Source organism: Hippocampus zosterae, chromosome 4, assembly GCF_025434085.1.
Source record: "Hippocampus zosterae strain Florida chromosome 4, ASM2543408v3, whole genome shotgun sequence".
In the NCBI taxonomy this organism is placed as follows: Eukaryota; Metazoa; Chordata; class Actinopteri; order Syngnathiformes; family Syngnathidae; genus Hippocampus; species Hippocampus zosterae.
This window is the reverse complement of record NC_067454.1, coordinates 14421765-14445827: the sequence shown is the minus strand read 5'-3', so window position 1 is coordinate 14445827 and position 24063 is coordinate 14421765. Positions and strand designations below refer to the sequence as shown.

The window sequence follows — 24063 nt, the reverse complement described above, 5'->3', positions numbered from 1 at the left end:
CCTTTGCACATGGCTCAATTGTAAGATTGTTAACTGAGTCAAAGCGTCGACAACCTGCTTAGTCCTGCTGGCCCATGCCACTCAGGTCAATACTACACCCCCGACAAAGCCAAACTCCCACGGCGAGCCCCCCACTGAGAGACAACACAATGGGGCATTAGTCAGTCGGCGACCGAAGACAGATAGTCAGAAATTGCCGTTCTGATTCACTTCAACCAGATTTTCACTCCTTCGGTGACCTCACAACCTTTTCTGTTCAGAACTGGGGGAGGCCGTGAATTTGTTGTCCATCAAAATACGACGGCAGGAATATCGATGCCATAGATGAAAGTAAACACTGGTATCAAGTGGGAGGGTTGAAGGGGAGTGAAAGCTAAAGGATAGAGAGAATGGTGATAGCACCACACTGAAGATGATGCAACTCACTTGATACCTCAACAACTGAACGGGTCGAGGGTGAGTTCTTTCATTTCTATTTCATAATCGTTTTAACACACAATTCTGTTTGCTCTCACGTGAATGTGAGATCTGAATCAGGCAAACTGTTTGTTTCAATGAATTTTAGCGATAATTCAACATGATTTCCACATTATAATGTATGTATTGTATCCATTACGTACATAATATCACACTATACCAAAGTATTAGACAGAACCTGCAAAGGTTGAACAGAGACAACTGGACTCCAAAAGGCTTCTTCAATTCTGTATTTTCGATGTGCAGTGTGAAGCCTTCTGGATAAAAAGTAAAAGCACCTTCAACAAACAAGAAAAAGTTGAGTTGTCTCTATTCGCGTTTCCTATCACCTGAACGACTGAGAATCTACACAGGAAAATGTGAATTTCCGTATCATGATCGTCAGTGTTGACGTAATTCCTGCGTGGGTTTGAAATGTTTTTGAAAACCCTATTTAAGTGAATTTAGGAATTTGTTTCAAAATACATTATGCAGTATATTTGAAGAACAAGAATAACAGAACAAGAACGGCCGGGCTGCTGGTCAAACAACCAAATAAGATATTAATTCACTTAATCGTTGTTGTATTGTATATTTACGATTTATTATATATTCACTTATTATTAATGACTATTGATTATTATTTATTATAATTCTAACAATTTATTGAATTCATGATCTGCTGTAAACCACCACCTGGCAACAGTGAATTTTTTTTCCTCACTTAAAGAACTGACAATTATTTAACCATTTAAGAATAAACAGTATTTAAGAGTAGCTTTGCTCACATATAGTCAAGTTTCGCCATCCATACAGTAAATTTCAAAAAACTTTTCTTCAATGTCCAGAATACAATCTTCCAATTGGTGTCAGTGAGTCATAGCAGCAAGCAACATATTTTGCACGAGCTTGCCGAGAGAAGTTTACAGTCGATCATGTGATGCCAGCATATGGCACATTTCGTGACAAAATAAATCCTGGTTTTGATAACATAACATTACAACAATAAGTAGTATCGTCTGATTGCTGAAACGAGCTTTATTAGTCATGCTTTTTAAGTCTAAGGTGATGTTGAGACCAGTCATTAAGGTTTAATCTCCTTCTCTTTTACATCTCGGGTTAATCCTTCCAGTGAAAGTGAACAGACTTCCATTGTTTTCTAAAATCAATCGGAATTTATCCTGAGGAGCGTTTTTTTTTTCTTCACAGGAATGAATTAAAGACTGCAGACAAAAGGCCGGGCATGGCTACTCTTCAATTTACAAGCGTCCTAGTTTGTGCTATTTTACTCGGACAAGGATCCTCTGAGAAAACGGGTTAGTGCAATGTCAATATAACTGAAATGTGTGTTTTATTCCCACATTTATCTAATTAACACGCCTTTCTCTTGCTGTCCTGAATGGCAATCATTCAGCAAGCGGTAGAGAACAGCGAAGAGATGTCATTCTTAAGGAGCTTCTATCCAAACTGAATAAAGAAGGTACTCGGAACCCGCAAAAGGGCTCTCGGGAAACAAACAAGGATGTCGTTATGCTCCCTTGGGTTAATAGCGTTCTGGGGGGCCTTCAAACGTTGAGTGGATTATTTCCTGGTACGAACCTGGCTTCACTAAACCAGCCGATTGATCGTCGTCGTCTCTCGGGCTTCCTCTACAACATCTCTCAATACCTCCAAGAAATGAGTTCGGGGCTGGAGGAGGCACCCTTTGATTTGGATGACGAACATCTGTGGGAGAAAGTGCTCTATTTTTTTCTCCAATCCGAAGGCAGCGCTGCACAGAGCCAGTGGAACGGCCGAGTGCCGCCTCGACCCAGCGTCCAAGTGAAAGACTGGTTTCTGTCCCTGAGAGGTAGCCCCCACTGGGACTGGCTTCTCGGGCTCCTGCAGAGCCTCACGACCCTCCTGCAGCGTCAGCCTCACAAGCCCATTCTGACTTTGTTATCGCAGAACTGGAGGACGGTGAGCGCTGTGCTGGAGGCCGCTTTCCAGGCGCTGATAAGCGGGACTTTCGGACAAGCCAGCGCTGGCCTGCAGGGTTTCATTTGCGCACTGAAAGGTCACACCGACTGCCCTTTCGGCGTCGGCTGGCTTCAGTACGTGCTCCGCTTCTTGCAAACACACAGATGGACTCCCGTGGTCAGTTTGCACCCGGCGGGGGCTGATGCTGAACACAACGGGAGAGGCTCGGGTGGACGTATTAAGCCCTTCAGCTTGCCCCCTGAAGTCCTGAAGCAGGATGCGTCACTAAAAAATCATTTTCAGGATGATGTAAGCGCAACGCAGGATGATCCAGATTCTATGCGAAATGTATTCCTGCAAGCGCTGACCCGCTCAAGTGGAAGCAATTTGGCCCAGGAAAATCTAGCACTTGTGCAAAGTTTGGATAGGCTCAGGATGGGGCTTGTGCGCAGAGTGGGCAGTTCTGTTTATGGTAACCTGAGGAAGAAAGTGTCGCAGCTTACCATGGCAATGCTCGATGATGTCAACAATGTGGCGGACGGACCCCGGTCCAGTAGAAGGGGACAATGCTCAGTTGGTGAGTGTGTAGGGCGGTTCACATTAGAGTTAAATGGACGTGGTTGAGGATGTTAACACACTATTATATTTTTTTTCATTGAGAAATACAATGCTCAACAAAAACGAGCGCACCCCATATAAATCGATTAGAAATCCTTCACTTTCCTGGCACACTACTCTACAAAAACACTCGCAAAATTGCTTTACTGCAAATAAACATTTGGCAATGTCATTGGAAACAAGTCTAGAATTTAGCTGAAAAAAGTCAACCACTAGTGAGTCTGTTTGTTATCACAAATGTTCTTGTATTCACTGAGGAAATTGATAGAGATGATTATTTTTTATGGTCTCATTTATGTTGAGCACCGTGTGCAGTCCCATAATAACATCCAAATGAATTGCTGTTGATGCCTAGTCTCCTTCAGTCTCACGGTTATACCATGTTTTGTCAATTTTATGTAACGGTTGCGTTCTCAACTCAGTTTTATTTTCAGAGCACTTTAAAAGCAACCACAGCTACAATGCAAAATAAAACTCGAACATAAAACGTGAACGCTTGAACATAACAATTTAGAAACATTAAAACAAATAAATCACTTAAAGGCTAAAGTCTCATGCCGATTTGAATGCCAAGGTATAACAATTCGTTTTAAGGCCATTAAAAAAAAGGACAGTGAAGGGGGTTGTCTAATGTGCCTCGGGAGGTCTTTTCAAAGTTTGGGACCAGCCACACTAAAACCCCTTTGCCCTTCCATACAGACTTTGGTACCTTGTACAATTAAAAAGATCTTTAACTTACTTTTTAATTATGTTCCTACTTTCTGTTTATATAAAGAACAATATTTTAGAGTGATATATAACATTTTTTGTTTGGGTTTTTCTTGGGGTGAGGGCTGGAACAAATGAATGGCATTCCCATTTACTTCAATGATGAAAGTTGATCTGAGATATGAATGTTTTGTGTTACAAAAGTTGCCACAAGAGAAATGAGCATTTCTAGGGACCAAAGAAGAATGGATTATTACTCTTTAGTTACCTTTAATATTGCTTGAATATTTTTAAAAGCTACACTTATTCGACAACAAATGCGGATGTCTCTCACTGCTTTAGGTCAACCTGCTCATTTGAGTATCTTTTGTGGATTAAGATTATAGCTTTGCCCTTTTATTGTTATCGGTAATATTATATCAAGGGATTTGCGGGATTTGCCGGCGGAACTGTTATGTCGCATCTGATATGGTCGTTTGTGTGCGCGCGTGTGTTGGAGGTGTCAAGTTGCTTTTTCCTACTCGCATTCATGATATTTGTTTTCATGTCTCTCCTAAGGCGACCTGAGGAAGTTAATCTTATGGTAAGATCTTTGAAACAGTATACTGTACTTCCCATTGCCGGCGAATTGTCTGTAAATCCAAGTGAGATAACGTGATGCGTCTCTTGTGTTTGCGCAAATGTAGGGGAATAAGACATAATGTGACCTGGAACACGCAAGCTTTGGGCGTGAGCACCCAGGGTATCCCAAGCTCACTGTCATTCCTGTCCTGCCCCCCCAGCGATGAAAATAGCTTCGGACAAACACCTCCCCACTCACCTGTGAAATCCTCACCTTCCCATCATATCCATCCAAAAGGCCTTCATGATCAGCGCAATCAGCATCAACCAAGAAGTGAGAGTGACCTCCAAAAAGAGATGGAGGATTCAACCACTGCAGAAATTCTGGAGGCGGCGTGCAATGAATCCATTCCAGGACTGAGTGGTGTCTCCAACTTCACAGTGTTCCTCTACTGTAAACTTTTGGAATGGCAAAACGGGTCAGTGAGTCCCGCTGATGGTGAAATGGGTCTGGACCTGCACACCACATGCTCTGATGCTGCTTGGTACCTGGCTGCGGCTGAGGAGGATTTCCTGTGGGTTCATTTGTGCAGTGAGTTCTTTGCATATGAATTCAACAACACGGTCTGTGCCAATTCCACTTTCTGGCTCCACAAAGCACCTCAGGTGAGGCCAACTTGATTTGATGTTCCAAATCAAAACATACACCCACTGGCCACACGTACTGTATAAATGGCACTATGAGTGGTTATTATTTTGTCTGTCACATAGTTTGAGTCGAGTGTGCCGTGAGAAATTATCGTTGTCCACCTGTCTACAAAGTTTCTATTCCAGCGACATATAGTGACAGGCAGAGCAATTAAATGCTCTCATATTCAATGGCAGAAGGAACGTCATGAACCCTAAGCCATGTAAAAAAAAAAAGCCTGGGCATCCTTTATCAATGGTTGAGTCAATGTCATGTGGATTTTGGATGCCATGTGTTGAAAGCATTGTCTGCACTATGGCTATATTTACAGTGTAGGCATGTGGTAGCTTCAGTCAGTTTTCGCTCTTTCGTGAGTGAATTTGGGGGGATTTTCGGCCTAAGAGTTTGTTGTCTGGTATTTTGGTGCACTTCCAGTTCACTTCTGTTCAGTTAGATGGCAAATGACTTACTCCAAGATTTCCGCTTTCGCTGCAGAGCTCGGTTCCCATCCCCCGCCATTTGCAGAGGAACACCGTTGAGCATTCTCTCTGCTAAAATCGCACTTTCAACACAGTGGGTCTGCCATTTTTTGTCATGTGTCTCTGTGGGGCATTTGTGTACAAAGTACACACACGCAGAGTACGTGGGTGTAGCGATGCTCAATTTGTAAACGCATTGGGGAGCCTCTTTGCTTTATGTTAACCTGTAGTATTTATTCCTTAATCACAGGCTACCAGGACACACAACTATAATGCGTTTAACCAGACAAGTATAAAGCAGCTGTGCGTGCACCTATCAAGCGGTGCAACAGGAAGTCCAGCGCCTGAGGAAGGCTGTCTACCTCGGTCAGGCAGCAGGTTTGTGAGTGCCAAGGCTTTCCGGCGTTGCTTCCTACCCGACAGTTCAGCCCTTATCTCATCGTTGTGTGGGAGAGAACACCCAGATTCCCACCGCTCCATCCCAGAGGGCAGCTGGGCCGCGATGTACTGCTTTCGACAACACAACCTCTCCCGTGTCGATGCCACGGAGGAAGCTTGTGAGTACAACGAGTGGGCTGTGACGACATTCCTCAATGTGACCATGCTGGAAGCGTGTTGGCAGACACGCGGACTCATAGAGCACATGTGCTTGAATGCATCGCTCTACCAACAGCTGCTGAAATCAATGCCCAGCTTGTATGACATTTGTGCTGATCTGCAAGCAGAGGTAGAGGGCAGAAAATGCTTACTCCAGAGGTTTTTTGACATGCTCCCAGCCCAGTATGCCTTTGGCACATCGCAGCTGTGCGTGAACCCGGCCGCTCTGATGTTGGATGTCTTACACAAGCTCAGTGTGTGTCAAGTTGAAGGAGGGGAGAACCAGTGGTTTTTTGTGACGCTCGGATATGTGTTGAGAGTACTGGACTTCGTGGTCGGCCTCTCTTCGGGTCTGGATGAAGGGGAGGTAGAGGCCAGGCAAGGTTTGGGTCAAGCCATCCTCCTCTCCAGTCTCCTTGACAACGCATCCTGGAGTGCGATGCAGCCGGAGGCTTCTGCCAGTGTACTTCACACTGTGGGAGTCTTCCTGCTTCGGGAGCAGAACATGAGCCTCAAAGAGGACCTGCTGAGCTGTTTCAGTGTAAGACGAAGCACACGCATACACACACAATCTCTGCAAGGAGGGTGAATTTTTGCTTTTGCTCACCAGCCTGTCTTGTGGGACCTCATTGAGCACGACAACAACTCATCAGCTCTCAGGGTTCTGTTGCAGGTACGGTGAGGCTTCCGTGTCTACAGTACATTTGATTAGACGGTGGTTCCCAAGCACCTTAGCATGCACTGTAATATTAGGAGTGCCACGGGATTTTAAACATTTTCAATTAATTGGTCCAAAATTATTTATTTTCTCCAACTAATTTATCTGACTTCATTTATCAATGCCAGTGACATTTATTGTCAGGCAGAACAATTAATTGCTCTTCCACCAGATGGCAGAAGGTACAGTTAATCTATATCTGCATCTATTGCCATTATGCAACATAACAACTCATGGCTTCCTGTGAGTACATCAGCTTTGTGTTCAACTAAACAGAGCCAAGTTTCACACTGAGTAAGTACATTTGTTTTTTGTACATGTATATTGAGACCCCCCCACCCCCAATTCAAGATCCGAGTGGTGTTCTGTTATTGGACTTACATGAATTTCAAAAGACTATTTCAGATATGAGTGTTTTGGGTTACAAGTGTTGTCACGGAAAGAATGAATCTCAAGTCACTGCTGTACAGTAAAAATCTGGAGTAATTGACAACCGTTTTGAGAAGGTTTGTAATTGTGTTTAGATGCCACAAGATGACAGCAAAGTGCACAGTTTTACATTTTCATTCATTGCTCTCCAGGAATACCTCCAAATGCCTGCAAATAGCATTCACGCTCTTGTGATGGCCGCTGAGAAAGATGCCGTCAAGAGGTTCCTCTCTTATATGCATCAAAGCTGGGATCACCTTCAAGTTGAAACAAGCCGGGTTTGTTCGAACGACACCACAAAATCTATCTCTTTTTGTCCTGAAATGGGAGTTGTGAAAGTTCCCAAAAAATTTTTTGGGGGGGAGGGGGGTGTTGTCATGTGATATGAGCAATCAACTGTGAATGTATAACAGATGATCTGTTTGAACCAACATCTGTTTTTGTCCCATCAATCCTTTTTCCCCGATCTCAGGCTTCCCAAAAAGAGCTGCAGGCCATGGAAACAATGACTGCTGCTTTTATCCATAAATTCCCAAGAGTGACTCCAGAACTCTTTGTGGACCTGTCCCAGTTCCTCCCGTTCATGTCTGTCTCTGACATTATGAGCTTCCCAGCCTACGTCATTGTGAATGACAGCGTGTGAGTTGCTGACGAGTAAAGAATTAAATGCAGGTGATAGCGTCCTGACACTAGACTTTTGGCTTTGGTTGAAGGTTGGCTGCCATCCGCGACCACAACTCAGAGATGAAGTCATCGCAGAAAAAGGCATTTGTCAAAAGACTTCTACAGTCAAGTGTGGTGGGTGATGTCCCCACCTGGCCACCGTACTTCCTTAGCTCCATCCTACCGCTACTGCCTTACCTTCCCGTCAGTCGTTTTCAGCAGCTGACATCACGACAGGTTGTAGTGATATTTCTGGGTTTTTATAATCATGAAAAACAGTGAACCTCAGCTCGTCTCAGCTGAATAGAAATGATCCCTGAAAAAATCCGCGAGTATTTAAAGCACAAATAAAAAGGTGTTTAATTGCCTATAGCTCAGTTTTAGCATTTTTTTCTCTCAGGCCCACGGCACACTGAGCAACGCAGGCAAACACAATGAAGTGGGCCATCGCACAAAATTACAGTAGGTGACTGGAATGGATAAACATCCACCCTGTAGAGTACATTTTTTTTAGCAAACCACAAAAGCATGAGGCAATTGTCAGGGAAGAAGCCGATGACCACAAAGAAGAGGAAACGGCCGATAATTACACATCAATGAATATTTAGGGAGGTTGTTGGCAATAATAAAGCACTCATGCCTTTCTGTAACAGAGACTCTCCATGCTTTGCTTTCTTGCCACAGGTACATTCAATTCGAAATATAGTACAGTATTCATGTTTGAAACAATATCACCATCGATTCAAAATTTTAATCACTGAAAAATCGAGTGGCAACGGTCAACCACTGATGAAAAGTAGTGACTAAAAGCGGCCCATTGTGTGACAGTAGCGACTGTTTCAAACTACAGCAGACAAAACTACAGCCAGTTTATAAGAATTGCCTTCCCTCAGTTCAACATAGTTATTTGGCAGCAAGATATCACCCACGCAACAATTTTAGTTGAGAAATGGCTTTGATCTGAAAACAAAAAGAGGTGAGTTTTTGTTACGAGTAATGGGGAGCATATTCCACAAACAGGCAACTTTGCGATTGCTGAATCATGAGCATGCAGGCATTGACTTCAGTCATTTCATGCTAAATAATATTCTTACGGATGTTATCTCATTTAGCTTACCCCTCTGTTGGAGTTGCTGGGCAATAGCAGTCTGGATGTTGTGAGAGGACGGCATGTTATACGAACCATTTTCACCAAGAACAACAATGTCACTGGTGATAACATATCAAGGTGGGACAGTTCAGCCTTTGAGCCGTTCTGGTTTTATTTCACGCATGTTGATAAATAAAACAATTTAGATCATTGTACATTTGGGGAGACAATGGTTTGTATAAAAGCTTGTATCCTCAAAAGTAAAACATTTTTGGCCACTAATGTTTTTTCCAACATACATGCACTGTAAACCACTTTGCCTGCATTTCTGAGTGACTGCAAATTTTGTCTATATATGATGATAATTCTTGTTTACTGTTTTCAATTATTATGGAAAGCCTTTTAAATAAATATTTAATAATAAATATTTGATTGCCAGCTTAAACATCCATGTACTAGCGCAGTCTTTGTCCTCAATAGTAAGGCAATTCAGCACATAATAAGCAGAATGATTGTGTCTTACAAGTAATGTTTTTCTTCCACTACCTGTGACACTTTTGACCAGGTAGTACCCGATTACTAATAAATGGCTATGCTGCACTATGCCACTACTAGCCCTATTAGGCATGTGTCATGTACTAGTATTTTTGCCTCACTAGTAACAAGTTATTGTCAAAGTAGTGTGCGAAAGCTGTCTTATTAGTGTGCAAAACTGTCATACGGTAGTGGAAGGCATTACTGGAAAAAAAAATCGGACTAGTAAGACAGATGTCCTACTAGCTTTATGGAAAGCAATTTGAATATTTATTCCATATCTTTGATATCATGCTAAGATCCATGTATGAGTAGCTATGCAATCTTTGTCTTTGCTAGTTGGACAAAGGTCATATTAGTACATGGACGGTCAGGTGTATATCGATGATATAGAAGAAATACCTTTTTCTGAATGATATTCTACAAAAAAATATATATGTTTGCTTTGTGAGGATAGTAAAGGGCTACAATGTTGTTTTGCAGGCTCGGTGTCCTTTCTTGTTACTTAGATCCACATGACCTGCAGTCATTTCTTTCGGACTCAGCTGTGTGGTCCACTCTTCATAGGCAGCTGGTCAAGTGTGTGTCCAAGGGCTTCATTAGTGCTAGTGGCAGGGTGAGACACACTTGTTCACATCACAAAACCTTCCAAGAACTCTAATGACTTTCTTTCATATTTTTGTCTTTTGGTTCGTGCAGCTTTCATACTGGTTGGTCCCAGCTATGCGAACCTTGAATGCCAGCAGCATGGCTCCGGCAGAGCTGACTGGCCTCAGCGCTCTCCTCCCACAGCTAGGAGCGTCCTTCTTACTCTCGCTTTCTTCACAGCAGCTGCTGGAGCTCCTCTCACAACCAGGAATAGACAGATATTCTCCAGCACAGGTCAGCAGGAGGGTTGTTCATTCCCCACATGGTTGAAACCCCGCTGTCACGTTGTCACAATTCATAGCAGTGTATAAAAAAAATAACCGGATTGTATGAAAGTAAAATGAATACTCCTAGATTACTGTCTGTAAAATATGTAAGCTTAGCTTTGAACCCTATATTCTACGAGGACTATTTTTGTACTGAGTCAGAGATAATCAGACCTAGTCCTCCTTTCGCACCATTTCACGAGAGCGCCCCTACAACCTACTGTAGTGGAAATGCAATTACACTTTATTTTAGTTCCCCAACCCCCTCCAAAAAATGTATCCCATGTATCCTTTTTTGATACAGTCCTTGTATTGGAACTTGCTATATTATTTAGTTAGAACAAATATTGTGGCTTCCCTCTGTTAAAGTAGCTTGATATGAAAGACTCTCAACCGCCCCTGCAACATAGCGTAATAACGAATAAAAAGATGTGAGCAATTAACAACAAGAGTTGTTGCGCTAATGAATCAGGAGAAGTGCTGAGTTTAATAATGCGATGGATAAATGGAAACCAATGAACCCGCTCTGGTTCTCATTGGTTTGTTTCTTTCCTATTTGATTCCTTTTCCCCTCCAGGCTTTTCAAATGTTGTCCAAGATTTCAAAAGACACCGATGTAAGTTAAAATTTGGAAGAATATGCTCACCGAATATGGGTCAACCTCACTCTAACCTCAATGTGTGTTTCTTCCTGGCAGCTCACAGCGGAAAAACTGTGCCGACTGAAGCCATTACACTCTGGTCTATCTCCCACTGTGCTCAGAAGACTCCACTGGTCTGAGATCAGTGAAACTGCCAACTGTCAATGTTGGAGAAGCATGCTGACAGAGCTGAAGCCCGGCCACAAAGCAATGCTGTACGATGCAATGCAAGAGGTGATGGAGTTACTTACTATAACTTATCATTCATTTAACATTAAATGCAATTGTCCGTATTTCCTTGATCATTTTTGTTACTCTTCTTTTGTAATCACATTTGAAGCAGGAGACACTTTGGGAGAGGGAGATACCAAAGTGCATACATAACAATGGCCTTCAATCATGTTTTCTGTCATTAGGCATTGCAAAGAGACACACCCAACATCACTCAGCATGTAAACTGTCTCCTGTCATTAATCCCTCTGAGGAAGCTGACAGAGGCTCTGAAGAGAGAAGGAGTCCCGAGGGACATAAGCGTGTACAAACACATCAGCTGGTCACCACAGCAGGTGCGTATCTCACTTCACCAACACTTTTTCCCCATTAGCGTGACAACAATAAGTTGTCAGGATCTCTCACAAAGAAAAAAAAAAGAAAAGCGCCAGTCATTAATCATCATTGCTTCCCTCCCATTAATCTGTAAAGTCATTGGATATGCTTCAGATGAGCCTTTCAGAATATTAATGCATCGTACAGGCCAACCTCCATCAGGCTAATTAGTTTGGCTCTGACATAGTGATGTGGAGGAATGCCGTTTAAATTAATAATAGGTACATTAAGGGGCTTTTGTCACAGAGAGGGGTTTATTAAGTTGCCTCCAACGTGTAAGAAGTCTGAACAGCTGCAAGAGAGTCTTTAAATCAAAGGTGGTGGCAATTTGAACCTACTGGTCCTATGCGACTACACATATGGTTTAATATTTGTCTAACACAGCGATCTGATATTATGTTGTGGATGTTGTGTCCAATGTTTATATCTTATTAAAGAACATTGCAAAGTTAGTTAATGGTGATGACGTTATTTTGGGCCTGACAAAGCAGTGGCTGTTTTGACTATGTGCAGTATGTGCGGCCGCACAGCACCGTATATCTGACGGCCAGATCCCCACTTAACCGGTTATGCCAGTTTATACTGGTACAAATAATTTAATCAACAAATACATTTTAATTGTCCAAGTTAATGAAACAACAGCTAAATTAATGCAACAAATCTTACACACTCTTGATAATGTCAATGCTGTGTGGGACAGATCAAAGAACAGGCCATACTTTGTGCACCACTGGTCCATATACAATCCATTCTTGTAACTAGAGTTCTTTCAGGTTTTGTGACCATTTTTTTATTTTATTTTGTCTGTACAGGCTCAGCTTTTGTTTAAGTGGATACACAACTCGAAAAACATCACCAGCAACATGGTGAGGTAAGTCAAATATGTTACAACAGGAAAGTTGGATAATATACGAGTGTGATGTAATGTAGAGACCAGAAGTCACTCACCTTTTTGAATCTGAGAGCTGCTTCATTCACACCAATTTGGCTGAAAAGGTCTACCAGTCTGATACGCACCTTGTAAATAACACATTTGCCCAAATTACCTTTATGTTATTATTAATAATGAATGGTATTTGCCAACATGAGAACACCAATCATGGTTAGGATATCTCACAAAAATTACTAACCGTGATTCACCACGGTAGGTATGAGATAACTCTCAATGTGCAACAATTTATTTCTTTAAATCAGTGAAGATAGTAACTGGTTTTCAGGCATCTATACATCCAGCCTGCCGAATTTGTTTTACATAATGACTTGTGTGTTTGTAGAGACATGGGCCAGGTTGCAGTTGGAATGACATGTGACTTTTTGAGATTTTGGAGCAATGACACTGGTTTTGCAGAGCTGCTTGAGTATCTCACTTTGTTGCCAGGAAAATTGAGACCTGCTCTGGTGAGAAGTTAATGCTCCAAAAAGTGCTGTCTCAAACTATTTTCCAGTTTCATTACTTTCAGATTTGCATGCAAGTGTCTCCAGAAATATCTTTAGTTCTAACCTTCATTTTTTTTTTTTTTTAACATGACAAGCGAAACTGTATCGTAGAGGGAGTGAGAAATTATCCTCAACTTGATGTCAGCACTTTAAGCCCTTGGTTTTCTGCAACCTTACCGCAAGTATCTCCTTTTTTTGTCATGTAAATGGTTTCTTCATAAAAAAATCATTTACAATTCTGACAAAAAGTCATACTTCTTCTCTGTTCTCTCTCAGAGCGACAATGATAGATGACCTTTCCAACACATCCCTCAGGGCTGTTCTGGACCACGTTCAGGCACACTTCACTGATTTCCTCCAACTACCACATTACAAGCAGACCAATATCGCTGAGAAGGCTGTAAGTGAACGGTTCTTAGTAATGGTCATTTATAGTAATAGTCATTTAAACATTATTATCTTTGTAAAGTCAAGAGTTTTTGATTCCTTTCTTGTATAATAACTAGTTAGACTGTGCTGATCCATCGTGTCCATTGTTGGGGGCAAGGCCCCTTATATGCTGTGTGGATCTAATTAGAGCCAATAGAGGGACCGCATGAAATGTTGTGAAAGCGCATAGTGGTGATAAATAGTCAGAGAACACATTTAAAACTTCTATATAATAGTAGCGCTAACAATACCACGCTTGCATTAGTACTGTAAACAAGCTGACGTTAATCATGGTGGCTACACTGGTAGACTGTAGACGCCGCATGCCAGGTCAGTCTGTATTTAATGAGCGTACCCGCTTACATTGTCTGTTGCCACACCAGCCAAGAGCAGTGAAAAAGCTCTACGCACAAATTGCACAAATTGCTGCATCCTTTTCTGCATTGTGGTGTCTCTCTGTAAAATGTGAATGCTCTACATTTAAAGTGAAGGGGAGGACTTGATTTGATTGACAGCAAAGGGAATCTGCTGTTTACCCCCACAGCGGTGCTAATCACTTTTTTTTTTAACACACTGGCTCATGTGCATCTGTGAAATTCCCAACATATGTTCCATGCATATGGACGCCAATTTGTGCCCTTAATGTTATTGTTAAGTGGATATGTGGAGGTACTGTACAAGCAATTAATGTACAAGTAATTAAAAATCAAAAAGTGGGAACAAACCGACCTCTCAAGCAAATAAAAACAAATAAAATACTGTAAAGAGATTTTTTTTTTTGGATCCGCATGAAAAATATGTGAAACCATTTCTGATGGCCATTTGCTCTTGAGTAGTATATTTCTTGTATCAGCATATGCTGCTTTGCAGGGTTCCTCTTCCCTTAATGTGGGTGAGATTGATGGCCCCACTCTGGACTTTCTGGGTCCTCTTCTGCCTTTCCTGGATAGAGACAGTTTGTCTCTGGTAGACAAAGGTGCTCTGGCTTTGCGACTGGAGGACATGAGGAGTTTCTGTCTTCCCAAAGAAGCTCTGAGAGACATCAGTGCCCTCCTCACACAGAAAGACTTCATGGGGTAAATGAAGTGTTAACAGGTTTAGATAATCATGTCAAGAGATCATTTTAAAATAAATGCAAACATTCCGAGAGAACAATGTGAACCGTTCCTTTCTGACTGGAATCGATGTAAACATTCATATATGCGATATTTGCTCATATAGGATTGTCATGTAATCACAATTGCATTATTCTTACGGTTACTTTCACAAATCATTTTTTCTTAAATGGCCAGCCAATTGCTGATTTTGGATTAACGTTTCCAAAGGATATTTTGTGCTAATGTACTGCAAAGAATTAAAAATATTAATGTTTATCATCTAGATTAAATCCATGATATCATTTTTTTGAAGAACGATAATCACACAGGTGAACACTTTTACTTTCATTGATAAGAACGTTAACCATCATTTAATATCAAAAGTATTTTACATACAGTAAACCCACCTCTTGCTGTTGTCGGTTACGCATGTTCGGTGTCACCGTGGAAAACGTTCAACCTGTTTGCTTTTCATTAGCCTTCTCCTCTTCTCCACTCCACTGGGATACCTACACTTTATAAGTAATTGCACTTCAATATCTGGATTTTGTTTTACAAAGGAAAATACACGACATCATTGCAAACCTCTTTTCATGTTTTTTTTTCCTTTTTTTTGTTCTTTTCATTGTGATTTTGGTACCCTTCAAAAATATGACTGCTCATTTTCTAGGGAACCATCCAAGTGGCAAACTGGAGACATTGAACATTTGGGAAGGCTGGTGTTCACCCTGTCAACAAAAGAGATGAACTCCATCCCAGTGGTGAGCACCCATCAAAAAAAAGACCAAGTATACAGCAATTATACATTTCATTTTGCAACATGGCTGTCCAAAATGAGTGTTATTAAACATTATCCCCCTGTTTAGAAAGTCTTGAATAAAGACACAGTGGAACAGGTTCTCTTGAGTCAAAAGCGCTGGGAGGAGAGCGCGGTGGGTGTCATCTGTTTGAAGTGGCGCATGGACCAACGTCGTCAGCGAGAGAAGACCCAAAGTCTCATAAGAGGGATAGTAAAAGTCCAAGGGAGCGGTGCAAAAAGTTCAGTATTCTCTACACTTAATGTCGTGTGGCTGTGATTGTGATTGTGTACAACTGCTATCAGCATACAAGAACAAATTACTTAAATTTTATGGTTGTAGTTTGCAATGCGCTCGTGAAAGCCACTAGATGATTTCAACTTCAAAATAAAATTAAAACAAGTAATGTACATGGATATCAATGTCTTATTTAGCTTTTATTTAAAAGTTAGCATTCGAAAGCAGTCATTATGGGGGCTGACTTGACTTTGAAATGAAGCTGGCCTGACCTCTTCTTAACGCGCAAAGGGCAGTGACGGACTTGAATTGGAGGGCAATATTACATTTTCAGTCCCCATGTGCAACTGCGCAGCACTGATGGGCACCCTGGTTATACTAGTCTATCTCCTTCAAAGTCACCTGGAATAGGTTGCAGCTCACGCATAAACCTAATTAGGACGAACTATAAAAATGGCCCAACACTAAATTTGGAAAACCTCATTAACCCTTTCATGCACCCTGTAAGCTGGTAACAGGATAAACTGTCCACTGTAGTAACCGCTGTCCCTGTAAGGGTTAAAGACTGATACAAAAAAAAAATCATAATAATAATCAAGTGCAAGTCAAACGATTTTATTTCAGTGATTTTAATTAGTGTCAATGTGTGTCTTCTCCTTTCAGTCCCTAGCTGCGAAGACATCAGAGGTACGTTCCCTTCCGCATGGACATCGTCTCAATTGAGCCGCATGTCACAAGTCGACCTCAAAGAGTGTGTAGAAGTCTTCAGCCGGGATATGTCATTAAGCTCGGAGCAGCGCCGGGCGCTCTGGGTCAAACTTAGGCAGGTCAGTAGTGATGAGCAGAGGCAAAACAGGAGTATAAGTTCTGTTTTTGTTCATGCGATTTGAATTAGAATCTGTGGTAGAGTATTTTTAGCTGGGTTAATAAAACTCAACTGATCCATCTTCTTGTCCCCAAAAAAGTGACACAATGTTTGACTTTAGCCAGCTTTATTTATATAGAACATTTCATATACAAGGCAACTCAGTGTGCTTCACACAAACAAAGACAGTATTTACAAACAGTTACTGACATTCAGAATCAAAACGGAGAAAATAAAAGTAGCTTACCAAAATTACCTAAATGTACATCGACACCATTTAAATACATAAACAGAAAACTTTTAAAACATTTAAAAGCAAATAAATGACACACACACACACACTCACACACGCACACGCACACACACACACACACTTACACACTAAAAAAAGAGAAAATCTGATTTAAATTAGTTTAGAGGACCTTAATCAAAGGTATGGGAAACAAAGCAATTTTTTAAAACCTGGATTTAAAAGCAATTCTCATTCAGGGATGACTTTGCTTCTGTTGTCAATGTATTCCATTTGTGTGCAGCATAACAGCTAAAAACAGCTTCACTGTGTTGACTTTGAACTCTGGGCTCCACTCAATGACGCCAAGTCTGCGAGTCCCAGAAACCTGGAACATTTATATTCAATCCTCTGGAAGGCCTTAGCCTGGATTCAAATTCGAAACTTGCACACTGTGATGCAAACATGCTAACCAGTGTTCTACCGTGTTGCCCGCATTTTTGCCATGTTGAGATTAAATTATACATACATGATTCTTATATTGCATATTTGTCTATATAACACAGGATGTGGCGGTGGTCATTTTTCAAAAAGGACTAATGTTAATGCAGATTCACAATTCAAAGAGCACTTACAAACAAAATCTATACAACACCAGGAATAAACCACGGTATAGTGGGAGTTTACTCTTGATACCTTTCTGACACTGGCTGTCAAAACTTGCTCTTGGATTGGATCTCAGTGCATTTTGCAGGTGTACCAAAAGAGTGTTGAAGGTGGCAGTTTACTTAGCCTCGATCAATGACAGCAAAAAATGGTACATAGCATGGCCCCAACCTGTGTGAGGTGTAATTATCAGCTTCTGTCTCTGATTGAACTATTTTGCTGTTTTCTGTGAACTGCAGGCATTCAGCCCAGTGAGTGAGCTGAGAACAGAGGAGATTTTGGTTCTCGGTTCCCTGGTGACTGAGATGACGGTTAGAGAACTGCATGACATCTCTTTGAGTGACATGGCTGTTTTGGCCCATTTGGGGACAGTGTCATCCTGGCGCCCGAAGAAGGTGAATTGAATTTGAACTTGAAGTTGACCAACACTGACTTATAAACTAGCGAATGTGCTGACAACATTTGTGTTTTCAGATGAGAGTGGTAATTTTGGGCGTGTTGCGCGAGCGCAACCTGAAAATCGAAGAGTTATCTGCTGTCGATTTGGCAACATTTGGCCATCTGATCTGTGGACTGTATCCCTCAGAGATTAAAAGAATTAATGCTTACAACCTCAGGTGAGTTAATTAATGAGTCTCTGCTTTTCAAGTTATTGTCGATCAATTCTTACAAAGTAAAAAGCCACTCAGTACAGTTCAGACCTGTGCCAAGGTGGTAAAACATTGTGGTCTGCTTAGCGATGCAAATTACAAAGTATTTTTATTCAAAGCTGTGAATGTGTGTCAAAGTGAAAAGTATTCATTAACTCATTTCCTGCCAGTCATTTTCGAAGCAGCCATTTTACAGCATTTGGAGTGATCTTTCAAAGCCCACTGAATTTTGTGTTTTCTGAAAAAGTAGATCTTCTTTCACCATCAGTCCTTTTCCGTACTTGAAAAGTCAGCAAATAAACGTGGGTTGATTAAACCACAAACGTTGATTTATGACCAAAAAAGAGAAAACAAGCTTTTTGTCAAAAATAACATGTCAAGCACAACCGTGACATTGATGAACACCTTTTTTTCACTTTTTTTTAAACTTTGAATTATAAAATATAAAAAACAAGGGTTTTTGTCGGCAAAATAGTAATTCATTTAGAGATACCCAACTATGAAACATCAGTGGCTTTTTTGCATGGTCATTAACTCCATGCCATCTTTTCTCACAAAAGCGAGTTTATACCTTACATAATACACTGTTTTTGAACGTGAAAAGGATGCTTTTGTCGGACTTCCAACGTGCTGGCATTTCTCTCGCTCGTACTCGGCGTGACAAGTTCATGTTCTCCCCCTCAACTTTATCTTCGACTCAAAAGTAGTGCTAAATCCAACACGATGCAACACCACCATCAACATGTATGTGTTAGTCACTACAGTAGCTCCAAAACCTGAATTTCACAAACTGTGCATGTCCCTAGTTCACGCCTTCCTCTTTGAAATTCTACTTGACGTATCATTTGTGTCAGTAAATAGTTGGATTCCAGTCGACAGCAATACCAGAGGGACAATTCAGTAGCGTCCTCTTGAAAATAGAGTATAATTCTTGGAGGATGTAAGAAATAACTTTCTATGTTGTTTGCAGTTGAAGTTACAAATATGCGACACACCAACTAACAGATGCAACTAGAAAGTGGCTGCACACATATTGAAGTGTTCTGTAAACATTTTGCATATGCTCTGAGGAGTAAATCTGAATCTTTTTTCCTGAAATGGCAGCATGGCCGTTCGGTTCCTGGGGGAAATGTCCTTGCCATGCAAAGAAGAGCAGATGGAAGCTTTGACAAGTCGTTTGTCCAGACCTGAGGCCTTTGGTCCAGTCAGTGCTTGGGGATCTGAAGTTTTCACAGAAATTGGGACACTGGCAGGTACGGATGGATGTAACATCCCCAACGATCTGTTGTTGCCAACATTTTACTGTCCCTGATTCAGAGTGAGGAAGGACAATTCTTGATGGATCAGAACAATTAAAAAAAATATATCCTTGGGGTTTGAGAGGAGAGCTGAAAAAGTTAGGAAAGTCTCTATTTTGAGCTACATTAATGATCTCACTACAATGTTTGTGGAACTTCTGTATGCTCAGCGGGCCTGGAAGACATTGTTTTGTCAGCTCTGACACGAGAACAAGTGGAAGGCATCACCATTGAAGCAATCGGCGTGCTGTCACCCAAAAAGATGCCAGTAAGTTTTGTCTTTGATTTCATGTGAGCGGTTTATATCAAGCCGATTGCAACTGTATCTTAAGATTCAAGTCTTTTTTTATACACTAAAATATTCCCTTTTAACTCCATATTAGAGCAACTCACGTTGGTGGCACAGCATCAGCCGGGGGTTCATACTCATAATGCCCAATAAAAAAAAACAAGAAGACATTTTAGGAATTCATAGCTTGCTTTGTGGAGGTGTTTTTTGTTTGTTTGTTGTTTTTGGTGTCCTTTTCTCACTCGCTCCCCCTCACTGTCCCAAAAAATAAAACCTGTTAGGTTGAACACAAGGCATTACATACACTAGTCAACCTCCAGTTTGGTTGAATTTTGAAAAAATTGAAATCTTTTGTCATCGGGCAGGCAAGTCTAAAGCGAGTGAGCGACATAGCAGGCAATATTTTAAACAATACCTGTATAAAATGAAGTGGCATGTTGATGATTTGTTTGCATCACAGTTCTAAGGTTGGGGGTTGAATTTGAGCACAGGTGTTTGCGTGTCCTCTGGCTCCTCTGGTTAAAACGTGCATGTTCGGTTCAGTGAAGACTCTAAATTGTTTTCTAGGTGAGAGTGTGAATTGATGTTTGTCGACACGGTGAGCATAAAAATACTACAAACCCGTGTTCAAATACCACGTTTCTATGATACAATAAAAGAGACTAACATTAATCATTTCGCGACCTCTGCTCTGTGAGACGGACATGCTAAAGAGTCGACCACCGTGCTACCCACTGTTCACACGAATGCAACCAAGCTATAACCAAGATGTATTCCGCCTCTCACCCAAACTCAGCTGGGAGAGGCTCCAGCTCACGCAGGGCCATGATGAGGATGGATTCTGGAGTTGTATTCATGTTCTACTTCCCAAAGAGTTCTACATTAGTAGGTTTTACGTTGACTTTGCCAGGTGGTGTTCAGTGCCATTCAGTTGTCCTGGTTGAGTGCTGAGCAGGCGTGGGCCATCACTGAGGACCAATGGGCGGAGCTGGACAACGAGCAGAGACACGCTGTCGGACTTGCTCGTTATGAAGGAGATGTAGAGCTTGAGCTGAGAGGTTGGTACTGACTCAACAATGGTGACTGAAGTTAATTTAATGTTGTACTAAGGGCGCTTCTATAATCCAATGATTTATATCAGTGATTCTCAAGGTGTGGTGTGCGCACCACCGGTAGCACGCGAGGCTTCTTCTGGTGGCACGTGAAATAATGATTCAATATTTTCACACTCGGATCATTGCAGGTTCAAGGGCAAGGCTGCGCAACTTGATTTATATAATGCATTTCATGCACAAGGTAACTCAATGTGCTTCACATAATTCAAAATGCAACATTTAAAAGAATTTACAAATAATTTAAGACATTTAAAAGTAATGAAAAGTCACACGTATAGAAGAATAGTACAGAAATAAAAAATAGTTGTGTTGCACATTAACTCTATAATTGCCAATTTACTTTCCCAAGGCAACCAATTCAGATTTGTGATTGGCTGAGGGAAGTGGAGAGGCGGGAAGAGAGCTCAGAAGGACAGAGAGAGTTCATTGAGACACGTAGGCTGACGATTGCGGCTAATACAATACGAACAATATAGGGCTGCACGATATTCGAAAAGCAATATGTGATATGGGTGCGTAATGTTGCAGTACCGATAACGCGATCATGTACTGTAGGAATGCCATCTTTATTATCTAATGAGAGAAATGCATTTTTTCATCTGGCAAAATATGAATACGTTGGGACTTTCAGTGGGTATTTATTGACCTAATTCACCACTTAATCATGCCATCACGTCACAAAAAAACAACCCAAAAAAAAACCCTACTATACAACTATGGTTACAATTACATTGTACATAGCGTGTTGTCAAACTGCTACTTAATACAACATCGCTGATTCATAGACAAATCTGACTCGTCTCAACTTCCAAGCACTCTCATCCACCCTCATTGCATACATATCTGATTTATAGCCACTTATTGAAGTTTTGGATGTAGATATGATTTTATAGCACCTATTTATATGTTAAAAATAAGTAGAAATATAAATTCATATATAATGATTTGTCATTCATTTCTATGTTTTATATCCTTGGAAAATTTTTGAGTGTCTCGGTTTGAGAGAATTATTATTGTTCAAACTGCATGTTAGTGTCTTGCATTCCTTACAATAAGATTAAATATATATTTTTTACAAATAAAACCTCAGCTTTGTTTAATTTTTTTTTAATTATTATTATTATTATTATTTTTTGTGAACATCTGGGCATTCAATGCTACTGTATTTTAATGTTGGTCACCATGATGGTACTTGGAGTGCTGAATAATATTTGGGCGGCGCTTAGTGTAAAAAGAACCAACCATTGATATCATTTTGTTGAATGGTAACGTTTGTTTCTAAGCAACACCAGTGATTCTTATATTGTGAAGACAGCACACGTGAATGTTTTTCTGCCCCCACAGGGAGAAACTCGGCTGCAGCAGGCCTGAACACATACTGCTTTGCTTTCAGCTTTGTGGCTCCAAGTCTCTGGTTCTGGCATCTCATCTAAAATGCTTCTGAATGGTTCATTAGAATTTGACCTCCCTTTTCATCCACACATTTGTGCATAAAATAAACATCATGATCTGTTTTATTGCTTCTCTGATTTGATTCCTTCCGTTAACAATGTGCGAGATTCAGTCTAATGGAATTTTCACAAAGTGTAAATTATTAAATGTTTGATACTAATTTTGAGATCAATTACTATTCAGAAAAAAAATCCAGCTTTGGCCCATTTTGCAAATGTGGTTAGCGAAATATGACTTGATATGCTTTGAAGATTAAAATTAAAATGCAAGGTTTGACTCGAGCTTTACTAATTGCTCCCCGCCTTAATGCAATTTCTAATAAGACTACTTGATAGCTGTGGTTACTGCACTGGATATAAAATGTCTATTATTTTTAATGTTAAAATGAAAATAAGCCCAGATACATCATTTCAAATGATTTTGACCATAAATAGTTCCCCAAATTATGAAAGGCACTCCCACCAAAAAACATTCTAAAAGCTTCTGCAAGAAAGCAAAATAAACTACTGGAACAGCTGCATTTTTTTTTGTAGTTAAACACAGGCACAATGAATGATGGGAGGTGTGGGCTGACTCCCATTCAACATGACTTTTCTTCAATGTGTCTCTGAAATAGAAGGATAAATGCTGACTTGAAGGTTCCATTTATCTTTTTCCTAGAATATCGCCTGACGCAACTACTGTTGTGTTGAGTTTGTGTTTGTGAGTCACGACTTATTTCCTCCCTGAGCATACATGTGATTGAGCATGTGATCCCATTGCTGTAGCACTCGGTTGCTTTAGTCCTACGCTGTAACTTTTTAAGGAACATTTAAAAGCACATTTAACCTTTAAGGCCCTTACTTGGTTTGCGTGGCACCCGCCGTGGAGTCAGCGCAGGGTGGCACAGCGCAAGCTTGCTCGTATGAACTGGTTGCTGAGCAACATTTGCCATTTCCAACTGGTTTTAATGTAAAGTAGGCTGCAGTTCAGCAGAATGTGTTTATTTAAAAGTGACAACAAAAATGCCTGGCTTTGCTCATGATAGCGAAGGAGAATACGTGATACGAGTAAAGCTTGCGTGGTACGAGTATTACTATGCAGGTACAGTTGCCTTCAGTGGAACACAAAAGAATCACTGCTGATGTGCAGTCCAGTTGTACAATATGTGTTTATGTTTTGGATTGTACAAACCCTTTGTTTTTGAAGGCTGGATTATTTATACAGGCATTGAGCTGGAAACATATTGATTGGCTCAATAAAAAAGATGTGGACGCCTTTTGTGCCATATTTAAAATGGCATTTTGAAAGTGAGAGGTATTATGTGCCCCCTCCCGTCCCCGCCCCAGTAGCGCTGAAGAAAATATGTGACCTCTATCATTGAAGTTGCCATTCCCTGATGTAGAATGTGCAACAAGAAGGAATAAAATTGGAGTGTGTTGGAGCTCCTCTATATTTGAATTAGAAAATATTTTTCAAATTATTTTAGGTATTGCGGTTAATGCATTGTTAGATGTTATGTAGGCTATACACATTGCCACAGCTGCAGTTGTTAACACTCTCAATAAAGTTGAGTTGAGATAACGGATGCATTTGTCTGTCTTTGTTTTATAGTAGTGATCTTTCCAGGACAGTTTATGGTCGAGTATTACTCCAAGAAAATTATGTCTATGTGCTCTGTTTCTTCATGATATAGTTGGACTCATTTTTGTACATTTCATTTCCGGTACATTAAAAAAAAAAGCGCCCTTTTTAAGATTAAGTGATCATTTGTACATTGAACAGGAAAAGCAGTATAGATGTACTTTATAGGGGTTGTAAAATACATTTAATGTTGATCATGATGGTGGGGTTAAGAATATT

General features: G+C 40.8%; 1 protein-coding gene across 3 annotated transcripts; it reads left to right on the top strand.

Moving 5' to 3' along the window:
- The first annotated feature begins 3 nt into the window (after positions 1–3).
- LOC127599486 (stereocilin-like) lies at positions 4–23844 on the top strand. Of its 3 annotated transcripts, XM_052063450.1 has the most exons (30): positions 26–456; positions 1666–1772; positions 1871–2992; positions 4300–4324; positions 4428–4968; positions 5720–6607; positions 6677–6739; positions 7366–7491; positions 7686–7852; positions 7927–8113; positions 8989–9104; positions 9984–10116; positions 10200–10382; positions 10992–11030; positions 11112–11288; positions 11471–11620; positions 12473–12531; positions 12935–13058; positions 13193–13275; positions 13374–13497; positions 14397–14602; positions 15294–15384; positions 15490–15661; positions 16321–16484; positions 17657–17812; positions 17892–18034; positions 19172–19320; positions 19536–19633; positions 20565–20712; positions 22114–23844. In XM_052063450.1, exons 2-30 carry the CDS (start codon positions 1700–1702, stop codon positions 22200–22202), a joined length of 5796 nt encoding a protein of 1931 aa, XP_051919410.1. In that variant the 5' UTR covers positions 26–456; positions 1666–1699; the 3' UTR covers positions 22203–23844. The 3 variants fall into 3 exon arrangements, with proteins under 3 accessions (XP_051919412.1, XP_051919410.1, XP_051919411.1); XM_052063451.1 differs by lacking the exon at positions 26–456 and having other exon boundaries at positions 1579–1772; XM_052063452.1 differs by lacking the exons at positions 16321–16484; positions 17657–17812; positions 17892–18034; ... (2 more) ...; positions 20565–20712; positions 22114–23844 and having other exon boundaries at positions 4–456; positions 15494–15629.
- Positions 23845–24063: the final 219 nt, after the last annotated feature.

Bases quoted from the DNA above. Each gene is read 5' to 3' on its own strand.
- LOC127599486 (XM_052063450.1), top strand. From the start codon at position 1,700: ATGGCTACTCTTCAATTTACAAGCGTCCTAGTTTGTGCTATTTTACTC. The intron at 4,969-5,719 runs GTGAGGCCAACT...CCTTAATCACAG, and splicing joins GGCTCCACAAAGCACCTCAG to GCTACCAGGACACACAACTA. The intron at 7,492-7,685 runs GTTTGTTCGAAC...CCCCGATCTCAG, and splicing joins TTCAAGTTGAAACAAGCCGG to GCTTCCCAAAAAGAGCTGCA.